This window comes from Alligator mississippiensis, chromosome 5 (genome assembly GCF_030867095.1).
Source record: "Alligator mississippiensis isolate rAllMis1 chromosome 5, rAllMis1, whole genome shotgun sequence".
In the NCBI taxonomy this organism is placed as follows: domain Eukaryota; kingdom Metazoa; phylum Chordata; order Crocodylia; family Alligatoridae; genus Alligator; species Alligator mississippiensis.
The window spans coordinates 186,574,153-186,588,405 of NC_081828.1; the positions used below are offsets into that span (position 1 = coordinate 186,574,153).

Genomic DNA, 14,253 nt, shown 5'->3' on the forward strand with positions numbered 1-14,253 from the left:
GTAAAAGAGGAGAACTTTATAATATTTTTCATTCTTCCTTCTGCATTTTCCTTCCTTCCTTCTGGTATTTATCAGTTTCTCCCTTTGATTGTAAACTCTTGGGACTTGGGATTGTATCCTTAAATCAAAGGGATAAATGCTATTTATATTTAGACACATCTATTCCACTACTTAAGAACTAGTGTGTTAAGGTGATTGGAAAGGAGTACTAATTTGGTTGGAATCTTAGGAAACAAGCTTCAGCCAAACTGTTAGTCTGAGGGAGGGCTGTTCAAATGGTGGCTTGTGAGTTGCATGTAACTCATGAGGGTTTACATTGCAGCAGATAACTTTAGAATTATGAACTTTAAAAAAAAAATGAAAACTTTGGAGATCTTCAGGCAGAATCTCAGAAGTGCTAAAATATTTTAACTATTTTAGAAATCAGGCCTAATCAGCTCTGGGCTATTGCAACCGGCCAGTTCTGAAGTCTGATTAGATTATTAGTAGCAGGAGAAATGTAAATAACCTTTCATCTATTGTGAAAACTGGATTAAGTGGAGAGATCTATAAGAACAGCTTTGTTAAATGAGGAAATTAAACAAGATATGTAGGGCTAATTTGACGACCTTTTGCTAATACCCATAAAACCACAAACAGAATTCTGAATGGGGATGGAGTAGAAAGAATCAAGTAAGCAATATACTACAGTCTGACTGTCTCAGTAGTCTTAACCTTTTCTGAATGTACACCAACTGATTTTTAATGAATGTTAAGAATTATATATTTAGATGGGTTTTTAATTGGCTTTTATTACTCGCAAAAAGTTTTGCTTCAAGTTTTTTTTCCCCTTTCCTTCTCAGGATATAGAGTCTTCAGTCCCAAAATCACCAGTCAGAATCTTGCCCCAAGTCACTAGTGTCTGAAAAAACCATTCTCTCTGATAACTATTTGGTGGCTTAATCAAAATAAAGTGTTGATCCAATGATAGTTTCTAATGATGTAAAATTGTCCTCATCTCAAAAACCAGCATCACACTTAATGCTATCTGGCTTCTTGCATGGCATTCCTAGCAAATGGGTAAGGAAGTCTGTATTGCTATGTTGCTTGTGTCTGTAAATTAAACAGGTTTTCAGTTTCTAGTATTACGCTGGCACTTTTCATAAGCATGAAAGTCACAAAATTGAAAAAGAATAAGAAAACTGATAAGACTTAATATACCATTTATTTGATGGAAAAAAGTTAAAAAGCAACTACAAGTACAAATATGATAGATATTAATATTCCCCAAATACTTGCAGATACTTCATCCATTATAGGAATTAATTTGGCCACAAGAGGGCTCCCATATTTTACAGTTAAATGCAACAGAAACAGAAGCATTATAAAGAATAATTATAATTTATAAAATTAGCAACATTGTGAAACTAAAACAAAACGTGCTTTCCAGGAAGTCACATTTCCATGGGAAACAAAATAACGTAAGGTTTCACTGTGTGCAATACCTCAGTAAACTCAGAAGAAACTGAGGCAAAACAAGACGTGTCCTATAATCTGGCTATACAGGTGTCCATAAACAGAACATTTAATCAAACCAAAATTGTCTTTACAGTCTGAAAATAATTAGATTTAGATTAAAAGAAAACACATTTACTTTCAACACATTTAGATGCAATTTACTTGACTTTAATTGCCTCTGGTAGTTAGCTATATTATCCAGGCAGTAAGTGAAATTCGTCTTCAAGTCAAATTTAAGATAGCACTCTTCTCTCTTTAACATGGCTTGCGTTATTAAAGAAAGACTTTAAAATGTTGGTAATACTGCCTTTATATCACCATTCTCGCAGGATTTGTGACTTTGGGGCAATGCCCCTATACAGACTGCCCGTGCTGGGGAAGCTAGAATTTTTCAACTCCCAGGGCCAGGCCAGGGAGTTCCCAGCTCTTGGTTCAAGGCTCTAAATTGTGGCTCCACAGCAGGGAGCTTGGACATCTAAGAGCCCTGGTTAGTTGGATTCCCAGGCTACGTAATCCACAACCAAGACATTCTGGTGTGGCTGGCTGCCTAAGAATTGCAAATATGGAAGAATCCCTGGTCCTGGGGCAGCGCACACTGTGGGGCTACAATTGAGTCAAAGACTTTTGGATCCTGTCCCTGGACTTCCAATTTCTAAATCCCAGCTCCATAGGAGGAATCCTAGAGGCCTTGAGAGCCCAGTTAAAGGGTTCCTGGTTCCCAGGTTCCCTGCTGGAGACTGAGAATCTAGTTTTGATTTCCGGTGTGACTCTCTGGGCGTTCAGATTCCTGGCTTCATGGCAGTGGGTCTGTTGAAAGTTTCTGGGTTAAGGTTAGAGGGGAGAGCAACAAGGGTGATGTCATAGTGGGTATCTGCCATAGATCAACAGACCAGTAGGATGAGGTAGATAAGGCTTTCTTCAGACAACTAGCAAAAGTTTCTAGATTATAGGCCCTGCTTCTCATGCGGGACTTCAATTACCCTGACATCTTCTGGGAGGGCAATGCAGCAGTGGGCAGGCAATCTAGAAAGTTTTTGGAGAGTGTTGGAGACAACTTCCTGGTGCAAGTGTTGGAGAGACCAGCTAGGGGCCATGTTCTTCTTGACCTGCTGCTCACAAACAGGGAAAAAATGGTGGGGTATGTAGAAGCAGATGACAAGTTGGGAAGCAGTGGCCACGAGATGACTGAGTTCAGGATCCTGACTAAAGGAAAAAAGGAGAGCAGCATAGTATGGACCCTGGAATTCAGAAAAGTTGACTTTGACTCCCTCATGGAACTGATGGGTAAGATCCTCTGGGAGACCAGTCTGAGGGGGAAAGGAGTCCAGGTGAGCTGGCTGTAGTTTAAAGCAACCTTACTGAGGGTGCAGGAACAAACCAGCCCAATGTGCAGGAAGAAGAGCAACTATGGCAGGTGGCCAGCTTGGCTTAGCAGAGAACTCTTCTGTGAGCTGAACCACAAAAGGGAAGCTTACAAGAAGTGGAAACCTGGACAGATGACTAGGGAGGAGTATAAGAATATTGCTTGGGCATGCTGGGATAAAATCAGGGAGTGTTTATACTCATAATAAGGAGGAGGTGCTTTAATTAGAGTGGCTCTAAGAGCTGCCATAATTAAAATGCGCAGAGTGTCACATATACCAGCGTCCCCACACTGAAAAATGGCAGCAGGGTGCTTTAACTAAAGCTCATCAAATGAGAAGAATGAACCAAGTCTGCTTCAATGTGCTGTAATTACAGCGCATCAGAGCAGCCTCACTGCACGTGTATAGGTGCCCAGAAAGACCAAAGCGGAACTGGAGTTACAAGGGACATGAAAGGTAACAAGAAGGGTTTCTATAAGTATATCAGCAACAAGAGGAAGATTATGGAAAGTGTGGGTCCCTTACTGAATGGGGGAGGCAGTCTAGTGACAGATGATGAGGAAAAGGCTGAAGTACTCAATGCCTTTTTTACCTCTGTCTTCACAGGCAAGGTCAGCTCCCAGACTATTGCACGGGGCAGCACAGTTTTGGGTGGAGGTGAGCAGCCCTCAGTGGTGAAATAACAGGTTCAGGACTATTTAGAAAATCTGAATGTGTACAAGTCCATGGGGCTGGATGCAATGCTCCCAAGGGTGCTGGGGAAATTGGCTGATGTCACTGTAGGGATGCTGGCCATTGTCTTTGAAAACTCGTGGCGATTGGGGGAAGTCCTGGACAATGGGTAAATATAGTACCCATCTTGAAGAAAGGGAAGAAGGAGGATCCAGTGAACTAGTCAGCCTCAGCTCAGTCCCTGGAAAAATCATGGAGCAGGTTCTTAAGGAATCCATTTTTAAGCAACTGGAGGAGAAGAAAGTGATCAGGAACAGTCAACATGAATTCACCGCAGCAAGTCATGCCTGACCAACCTGATTGCCTTCCATGATGAGAAGACTGGCTCTGGGGAAAGCAGTGGATGTGATATACTTCGACTTTAGCAAGGTTTCTGATACCATCTCCCACAGCATTCTTGCAAGCAAGTTAAGGAAATATGGGTTGGATGAATGGACTGTAAGGTGGATAAAAAACTGGCAGATTGTCAGGCTCAACAGGTAGTGGTTAATGGCTCAAGGTGTATTTGGCAGCCTAGTGGAGTGCCCCAGGGGCCAGCCCTGGGGCCAGTTTTACTCAATATCTACATTAATGATCTGGAAGATGGGATGGAGTACACCCTCAGCAAGTTCACATATGACACCAAGCTGTGGGGGAGTAGTAAATATGCTGGAGGGTAGGGCTAGGATTCAGAGTGACCTTGACAAATTGGAGGACTGGGTCAAAAGAAATCTCATGAGGTTCAGCAAGGACAAGTTCTAAGTCCTACATTTAGGATGGAATAATCCCATGTACTTTAAGAAGGCCTTTGACACGGTTTCTCACCACATTCTCTTAAAAAAACTTGGTGACTGTGGCATTGATGACTACATAGTCAGATGGGTGGCAAATTGGCTAGATGACTGCACCCAGAAAGCAGTGGTGGATGGGTCATTTTCGACCTGGAGGGATGTGGGCAGTGGAGTCCCCCAGGTCTCCGTCCTGGGGCCTGTACTGTTCAATATCTTTATCAGCGATCTGGATGTGGGTGTGGAATGCATGCTGTTCAAATTCACTGATGACACCAAGTTGTGGGGCGAAGTGGGCACGATGGAGGGGAGGGACAGAATCCAGCTAGATCTAGACAAATTACAGAGGTGGGCAGATGAGAATAGGATGGAATTCAGTGCAGACAAGTGCAAGGTGCTGCATCTAGGGAGAAGGAACCAGCAACACATCTATAGGCTGGGGAACACCTTCCTTGTCAACACAGTGGCAGAAAGGGATCTTGGAGTCATTGTTGACTCCAGGATGAACATAAGCCACCCATGCGAGGAAGTGGTCAGTAAGGCTAACCGCAACTTGTTATGCATCTACAGATGCATCACAAGCAGGTCCAGGGAGGTGATCCTTCCCCTCTATGCAGCATTGATCAGGACACAGTTGGAGTACTGTGTCCAGTTCTGGGTGCCGCACTTCAAGAGGGATGTAGCTAGCATTGAGAGGGTCCAGAGGAGGGCCACTCACATGGTCAAGGGGCAGCGGGGTAGGCCCTACAAAGAGAGACTAAAGGGCCTGAACCTATTCAGCCTCCACAAGAGAAGGCTGAGAGGGGATCTGGTGGCCATTTACAAACTCACCAGGGGGGACCAGCGAGAATTGGGGGAGGCTCTGTTCCCCCAGGCACCACCCAGGGTTACTAGGAATAACGTCCACAAATTGTTAGAGAGAAGGTTCATGCTGGACATCAGAAGACATTACTTTATAGTTAGGGCTGCCAGGCTCTGGAATGGGCTCCCAACCGAGGTGGTACTTTCTCCTACCTTGGGGTCTTTAAGAGGAGGCTGGACAGATATTTTGCTGGGGTAATATGACCCCGGTACCTGTTCCTGCCTGAGCAGGGGGTCGGACCTGATGATCTGTTTAGGTCCCTTCTGACCCTAAGTACTAAGATACTATGATGTATCCCTACAAGCTTGGGACTAACTGGTTAAGCAGCAGCTCTGCAGAAAAGGACCTGGGGGTTATAGTGGACAATAAGCTGAAGGTGAGTCAACAGTGTGCCCTTGTTACCAAGAAGGAAAACAGAATACTGGGCTTCATTAGTAGAAGTGTTGCCACCATAGGTGATGCATAGGAGGAGCATGGGGGGACATGTGTCCCCCCAAGACTGGCCCACAACGGCCAGTGCCCCCCCGAGATTGTGGGGGTGCCGAGAGAAGTGCCGGTGGGACTTCTGGGTTTGCCACTGGTACTTCCACTGGCAGTGGTGATCGGCTGCTGGGGGACCTCCCACCCCAGTTGGTGATCAGCCGCTGGTGCCCCCCAGTATCAGGAGGCACCAGTTGCCCATGGTTGCCAGCAGATCGAGAGAAGTAATTATTTCCCTCTATTCTGCACTGTTGAAGCCACATCTGGAGTACTGTGTCCAGTTTTGGGCCCCCCACTATAGAAAGGATGTGGACAAGTTGGAGAGAGTCTAGCAGAGGGCAATGAAATGGTTAGGGGGCAGGGGCACATGACTTATGAGAAGAGGCAGAAGGGACTGGGTTTATTTAGTCTTCAGAAGAGAAGACTGAGGGGGGATTTGATAGCAGCCTTTAACTACCTGAAGAGTGGTTTCAAAAAGGATGGAGATAGTCTGTTCACAGAAGTAGCAGATAACAGAACAAGGAGCAAAGGTCTCAGGTTTCATCAGGGGAAGTTTAAGTTGGATATTAGGAAAAGCCTTCTCAGCAGGAGGGTGGTAAAGCACTGGAACAGGTTATCTAGAGAGGTGGTAGAATCTCATTCCTTGGAGGTTTTTAAGACCCAGCTCGACAAAGCCCTGTCTGGAATGATCTAGTGGGGGATGGTCCTGCTTTGCGCAGGGGGTTGGACTAAATGACCACCTGAGGTCCCTTCCAACCCTAATTTTCTATGATATAATTAGAGATCAGATTAATCTTTTGAATGATATTTACATCCCTAGTCCATAAGTCATGAAAATATAGCCAGGCAAAAACCTTTAAGGTGTTAGATATCAGAGGAGGAGGCATTTTCCATGTTTAACCCCAATGCTGAGTGGATAGGGCATATGCTCAGGAAGTGGGAGACATGACTTTCCAGCACAGTGTTATAACCACCAAACCACATTAGACACTACCCAGTCTCTTCTCCAGCCCTTTTTTTGAAGCTGAGCCAACGCACCTTGCATTTAATAGTCATTGGCTAAAATGGATACAGAGCAATGCAGAGATGAAACTTCTACCATATTAGGAACCAGAAAGTCCCTGATTTACACATGTGCATCCACAATGGGTCCATATATACACCTTGCCAGTGTGTAACTTATTGTGCATGATCAGAGTATGTGGGCATGTTTACATACCAACATCACAGGGTTAACAGAATTTCAACTTGTGCATAGGTGCCAAAAACACTTGTGGCCAGAAAAATGCCATCTGGGCACCAAAGAGAAACAGAAATATAACCTAAGATCCTGTAATATCCTTAATAATGTAATATGGTAGACAGTGGTAAATAAAGCATATCTTAATGACAATGATTTTAGAAACAGATTATTATTATTATTATTATTATTATATCTCCATGTTTCCTCAACTGTCTTGATTAATATTAAACTCATCATAAAAATTTGCCTGCCTGTAAAGAGGGCTGGGAAATTACAACCAGGTCAGCATTATGCTATCCAAACAGTTACTTATTTCTTTTTATTCAGATTCTGTTCATTTCAAGACCACTCCATGCAAGGCAAATGTTTGGGTAAGCATATTAAATAATAATTTGCTATACTGAAATAGATATACCTTTATTTTTTAACTTACAGTGTAGGCAAAATTAAGAACTATTTTATTAATATGATCAATGCTGTAGTACTATACCTTTTCTTTAGAATTTCAAATTTCTTTGCCCAACTTCGGTTGACATGTTCAACTTCCTTTTTAAGACTGAAATGCAAAAGGAGAGAAAGAGAAAGAAAATAAAAGGAAAAAAAGTTAAAATATGTGCAGAATTCCTAAATGAGTATGTCTGAAAAGTTCTGACCAATACCTTTCTATGTGTTGCCTCTCTCGACCTTCAGACTTTCTCAGCTTCTCAATTTCAGCAAGCAATGCTCTCTTTTCATCTTCCTTTTCAACTATCTTTTCAATATATTACAAAAAATAAATGAAAGTATTATTCATTTTGTATGTATAATATGAAAAAAACAAGTATAAAATTTTGTTCTTGGTATCAGTTTTCCTATTTTTGGTTAGGCAGAAGGCAGGGCAGTGTGGCACCTTATAGACCCTAAATATCTACAGACACCTTACAGACTGTGTCTATAACCTTGGGCTCACGTAGATAACTACCTCTCTCTATTTTTGGTTGTTAGGGTCAGAAAATAAAGTGTTTCAGGAAATTAGTCGCAAGATACAAAATCTTCTAACTCTGTAAGTCAGTAGTTCAGAGTTATCCCTGGTCTGGAGTACCCAAGAATAATTAATGTTTGACAGCTGTTTGGTGGCCTGTACTGTATAATAGAGATCACAGAACAAACAAGAATATTTTAATCTTATCCTATATGTCATATTTATTGATCATCCTTGACTGTGAGGGATCCGCACCATCAATGTGTCATATTTGCCAGATTCTGATTCCACTGATATCAAAATGGTAAAGTACCTATTGCCTTGAAAGGAAGAAAGATCAAGACCCAAAATCTTAAATTCTTCAGGGGAAGGATGGTGTTGTCCAGTCACAAATGTATGGTCTAGTAATAGAGTACAGAACTGACTTAATGATTTTTAACTCTACTACTGATTCTGTGTGAGCTTGATTCTTAAATTCACTCTGTTTCATTTTTTCCATCTGTAAAATAGGGATCATAATACTTCTCTTAGAGGTATATTGTAGACTTTGGGTGCTTGTACATGCAACGAGGCTTAGTTCTTCCTAAGCTGAAACGATGGGTATTTAAAAGGTGAGTTCTTAATTGTGTTGTTTAAAAACCCACTGATTCAATTTAGGGACTTCCGTGATGTCACGTAGTGTCACAGGGTGTCACAGCTCCCCCATAAGCTCACTCACCTCCCCACTTTTGCCTCCCCCAGGCTCCACCAGAAAAAAAAAGAAATGGTGAGGGGCCAGATCCATTCCCCCCCCAGCCTATCTGTCTCTTCTGCAGTGGTGGGAGTGAGCTGCCAGTGGGCTGAGCGGTCCCTGAGCTGTGGGGGATCCTGGTCCTTCCCTCTGTGGCGGTGGTACCCCCCAGGTGGCACCAGTCCACTAGAACCCAGCCTAGGTGGTCCTGAAGGACGCTGCTACTGTGGAGGAGTGCACCGAGCCTCGCGCAGCGCAAGGGCTGTGTGACCTGGCAGCAGCTTGTGCAGGCAGGCTCCACTGAGGAATAAAAAAAAAGTGGTGAGGAGCCTGAGATATATATATATATATTTTTCCTCCCAAAGCCTGCCTGCCCGCCTGAGCTGTGCAGGGCCCGGTGCTTCACTCTGTGGCAGTGGCGCCCCCTGGGCACTACCCACCCACTAGCAGTCCACCCAGGTGGTCCTGGGGGATGCTGCAGCTATGGAGGGAAGCACCGGGCTCTGTGCAGCTCAGACAGGCAGGCAGGCTCTGGGAGAAAAAAAAAAGAAAAAAGATCAGGCCCCTTGCCACTCTCCCTCCCCCCCACAGTGAAGGCTGCGTGCACAAGATGCCACCGGGTCGCACAGCCCCTGAGCTGCACAGGGTTTGGTACCCTCCGGGGTAGTGGTACCCCCTGGGACCACCCGGGCTGGGTGCTAGCGAGTGAGTACTGTCTGGGGGGTGCCACTGCCATGGAGGGAAGGACCAGGTTCCTTGCAGCTCCAGGACCACTTGGCCCAACAGCAGCTTGTTGCCCCCACCACAAGAAAGGCAGGTAGGCTACAACACCATCCCCACCGCCTTCCTGCTGCTTGGGCCTGCCTGGGAACAAGCTGGCTTGCCCCTGGGGCAGAGCAGCAAGGTGGCAGAAAGGTGGCTTGTGTGCTAGCAGTGGGAGAAGGTGGCAGGGACAGTGCATGGGCACTGAAAGTCGGCTAAGCCTGAGCTTCCCTGAGCACGATGGCTTATAGTGCTCTGTGCACTGTTGCACTTTGTTACGTAGCAAACTAAAATACCTTGGATGGGTTTCTCCTTTCTACATAACAAAGTCATTTAAAGAGAAATACGCCACCAAACGTGTACATTGTTATAAAATTAAAGCGGAATATGCCACCAAACGTGTAAATAGCAATGCCATTAAAGCAGTGCAAAAGGGCAATTGAGGCGCTTTAAAGGCCAATTTTGTCGCATGTACAAGCACCCTTTGTATTTAAAGTATTGAAAGATCCTTGGATGAAAGTGGCCACCAAAACGCAAAATGTTATTATTATAGCAGCTGAAAGCTTAAATAGACAATCATTCTGTTTGGTCCGTAGACTGGTATCAAAGAACTGGACATGACAATCCAATGTTTACAGAGAATTTGTTGGATTACAATAATAAAAACTCTACCTTTTCACTAGGAGTCTTCTTTGGTTTCTTGCTTATGAGCCCCTTTTGAGATTCTCCTTTTTGTGGTTCTCTCTTTTGCAGTTCTTTTTTCTCAAGAGACATTATATTTTCACGTTCACTTCTCACTACTTCCTTCAGCTGTTTTGTGTCTTTTTCTTCTACTTGCAATGCTGCAGTCTGAGAAGTAAAGAATCTGACGTGAATATACACACTATAGAGACCAGCTTTACTTGCACGGTATCACAGCAACTGCTACAGCTACTGAATGACATACAAAAAGCTAGAACTCTTGGTTCCAAACTGGAAAATGGCAAGAAAACTGTCCTTTTCTGCAAGCTTTCAGGATCTACGTCCCTTCGTCAGGCTCTGGGAAGAGTGTAGATGGTACAAGATGGTAAAAAGTTCCCATAGGTAGGAAATAAACTTCATTTTTGCACAGAGGGAGCTGAAGATGGAAGTCTGTCCCTCTGGGTCCAGCTACTGAACGTGCATTCATATATTCATTGTACTCTATGCATTTATAGTATATTCTCAGGTAAACAAAACACTAGTTTTAAAATCATTAAATGATATACCTAAATTAAAATAACTCTAACCTGTTCTTCCCCACTTTTTGCAAAAATTTATCTATATTACAATATTTATGTCTGTAAATTAATATTATATTAATACAGTGACAGTCCAGCTTAACAAAGACCAAATGGTTTTATGAAAATGCATACATACAAATCCCAGGAGACAATTCATTTCTGTTATACCACTGCAAAAGTCTATATACCTATACAAGAGATGAATCTAGTCCACCAGGTGTATTATCTGACCTGTTTAAATTGAACTTTCAGCTACCATTTGCATATTATACTGATGTGGAGAGGGAACGTTTCCCTTTCAGCATCAGGCTATTATTTTGTTTTGTCAGCTGCTGATACATTCCACTTTCTCTGGAATACACATAGTGGTATCTATGTGGTTAGTTCACTGACAGATATAAACACTAGAAAGATAAAGAATAGATAGTGAAGATAAATTGCAATATCAGGTTCTTTTTAAATAAAGAAAAACAGTTTAATGAAAATATTGTAAAAAATTGCAAATGAAATTAACTGTAAAGATTAATTATAAAATGACTGATCAACAATTGTAGGCTCTGCCTGCATTGGCTTTTTACTTGCGCAAACCTCAGCCTCACTGCAGCTAAACTAAGAGTAAATGAAGAATCTGTAAAAGAAAAAGAAAAAGAATCAGGTCTGCTCTAATCAGAAACATACTGGACCAGGTCTTGAGCTTTGCTGTATTGGAGGAAAGTGGCTTTAAAGCCAAGGGATTTGGCCGCCAACAGATTTCTCTTATTTAGGTGAATTCTCTTGCACTAATCCTCTTTCTGTCAGCAACAACGAACATGGCTGGATAAAAAAGGAGATGGCTATAGACTCTCTACTTGATAAAGGAAACTGTTAGGACCTTAACTAGTGGAACGTTCCCTGTGGAGAAGCAGTGGACACCACACCCTGGCAGCCATAAAAATGGTTGAATGGCTATCGCTGTGCCACCTTATCTAATCTTGGGAGAGGAAAGTCAAGATTTTCATGCAAAGTCATGGAGTCTGTTTTTAAGAAACTTTTGATATTTTAAGTCACTTAGATTTCACACATTTCTTTTTTTTAAACTTCCTTTCTTAAATAAATCTATTCACTCCACTTCCATAATATAATTTACAACCACCTGCCCCAGGTGTTAATCTGTATTCCTTCTACCTTTGGTGCTTTCTTTCTCCTGATCTTATTGCTTCTACCAAAATCTCTTCACATCTATGCCTCACAGACACCCTTCTGGCCAAAGAGTGGAACAAACCTCTCTGAAGTGTGTGAAAGTCAATCGTAAACTGATTAAAAGTATAACTTTTGATTGATATGTGAAAATCCCTCCTTATCCGTAGTTAAGTTGATTAGGGAAGTAGTCATGGTCAATACACTTTGACCAGAAAGAATTAAGAAAAAATTTCACTAACACTAGATACATGATTGACAATTGTTCCAAGAAGCAGCCACCACTTGATGTAACCACACAATCCTATTGTCTTGTCTTTCTATTTTGTTCTTCTAAAATTCCCAAATGTATCATTTCTACTAATTACTTTTAGTCCCATATGTCATTAATGAAAAATTATGTACACAAACAAACAAACAGATAAATGTCATGACCTCCTTAGGTTAAAGTTAACAAAGAAGTTTCTGCCTCCTATTGATCTATTCAACTCAACCCTGGTCAGTAGCATAACTAGGAGTGGGCTAAAGGGCCACCCACCCTAGATGCTAAGCTAGGATGGGCACCTGAATTGCCTCCCACCCACCTGGAGTCCATGTCCTGGCAGCAAGAGCAGCCCCATGGCTCACCCATGCCAGGAACTCCAAAACAATTGCTGGTGGCTGCTGCTGCTTTAAGAGCAACAGCCAGGGTGGGCACAGCACATGGCAATGGCAGCTGCAGCTCAGTCAGGGACTGATTTGGAGCTCCCAGTATGTGTAAACCATGGGGCTGCTATTGTTGTCAGGGCACCCCCTGCCTCTCAGAACAAGTGCGTACCCCCTGCTCTCCCACAGGGTTTGCCTAGGGCTCCATCTCTACTTATTCTGACTCTAACACTGACTAGATGTTTGATAGCTTTTTTAATCACAGAATCATAATAGGGTTGGAAGGGATGTACAGGAGGAGGTCATCTATTTCAAACCCCAACTCAAGGCAGGAGCATGCCTGACTAAACCTTCTCAGTCAAGCGTTTGTCTAACCTGCACTCAAAAATGTCCAAGGATGGAGATTCCTCTCTGGGTAGTCTATTCAAATATTTAACCACCCTTGCAGTGAGAAAGTTCTTCCTAATATTCAACATACATTTCTCTTTCTGCAATTTAAAACTGTTGTTCTTCGTCTGGTACACTGCACCCTACCACTGAAAACAGTCTATCTCCATCCTCCATATAGCCGCCATTTAGGTATTTGAAGACAGTTATCAAATCCCCACTCAGTCATTTCTTCTCCAAACTAAATAATCTTATTTTTTTTCAGCTTGCTCTCAGAAGTCACATTTTCCAGGCCCATGATTATGCTTGTTCCTGTATATTGGACTTTGTCCACATTTTTCTTGAAGTGCTAAATACAGCAGGAAAATCACTTCTCTTTATTTACTAGTGATGATCCTGTTAACAGTGCCCAAAATGCTACTGGCCTTTTTTTGCAACACGAACACACTGTTGGCTCATATTCAGTTTATAGTCCATGATGACTACTGGGTTGTTTTCTGCAGGTCATCCAGACTGTATTTGTTCATAGATTCATAGATGTTAGGGTCGGAAGGGACCTCAATAGATCTTCGAGTCCGACCCCCTGCATAGGCAGGAAAGAGTGCTGGGTCTAGATGACCCCAGCTAGATGCATATCCAACCTCCTCTTGAAGATCCCCAGGGTAGGGGAGAGCACCACCTCCCTTGGGAGCCCGTTCCAGACCTTGGCCACTCTAATTGTGAAGTTCTTCCTAATGTCTAGTCTAAATCTGCTCTCTACTAGCTTGTGGCCATTATTTCTTGTAACCCCCAGGGGCGCCTTGGTGAATAAAACCTCACCAATTCCCTTCTGTGCCCCCGTGATGAACTTATAGGCAGCCACAAGGTCGCCTCTCAACCTTCTCTTGCGGAGGCTGAAAAGGTCCAGTTTCTCTAGTCTCTCCTCATTAGGCTTGGTCTGCAAGCCCTTAACCATATGAGTGGCCCTTCTCTGGACCCTCTCCAGGTTATCCACATCCCTCTTGAAGTGCGGTGCCCAGAATTGCACGCAGTACTCCAACTGCGGTCTGACCAGTGCCCGATAGAGGGGAAGTATCACCTCTTTGGATCTATTCGTCATGCATCTGCTGATGCATGATAAAATGCCATTAGCTTTTCTGATGGCTTCATCACACTGCCGACTCATGTTCATCTTGGAGTCCACTAGGACTCCAAGATCCCTTTCCACTTCCGTGCCACCCAGCAGGTCATTTCCTAGGCAGTAGGTATGCTGGACATTTTTCCTCCCTAGGTGCAGCACTTTGCATTTCTCCTTGTTGAATTGCATTCTGTTGTTTTCTGCCCATATGTCCAACCTGTGCAGGTCTGCTTGCAGCTGTTCCCTGCCCTCCGGCATGTCCACTTCT

General features: G+C 43.2%; 1 protein-coding gene across 4 annotated transcripts in view; it reads right to left on the reverse strand.

Annotated features, from left to right (window-relative positions):
* C5H10orf67 (chromosome 5 C10orf67 homolog) overlaps positions 1 to 14,253 on the reverse strand; it is a 103,393-nt gene that overhangs the window by 16,758 nt on the left and 72,382 nt on the right. For all 4 annotated transcript variants that reach the window (XM_059729079.1, XM_019497764.2, XM_019497760.2 and 1 more), the window contains 3 exons: positions 10,071 to 10,247; positions 7,605 to 7,696; positions 7,436 to 7,501 (listed from right to left, as the gene is read on the reverse strand). In XM_059729079.1, the coding sequence (XP_059585062.1) occupies positions 7,436 to 7,501; positions 7,605 to 7,696; positions 10,071 to 10,247 (335 nt within the window). The remainder of the gene's footprint in view (positions 1 to 7,435; positions 7,502 to 7,604; positions 7,697 to 10,070; positions 10,248 to 14,253) is intronic.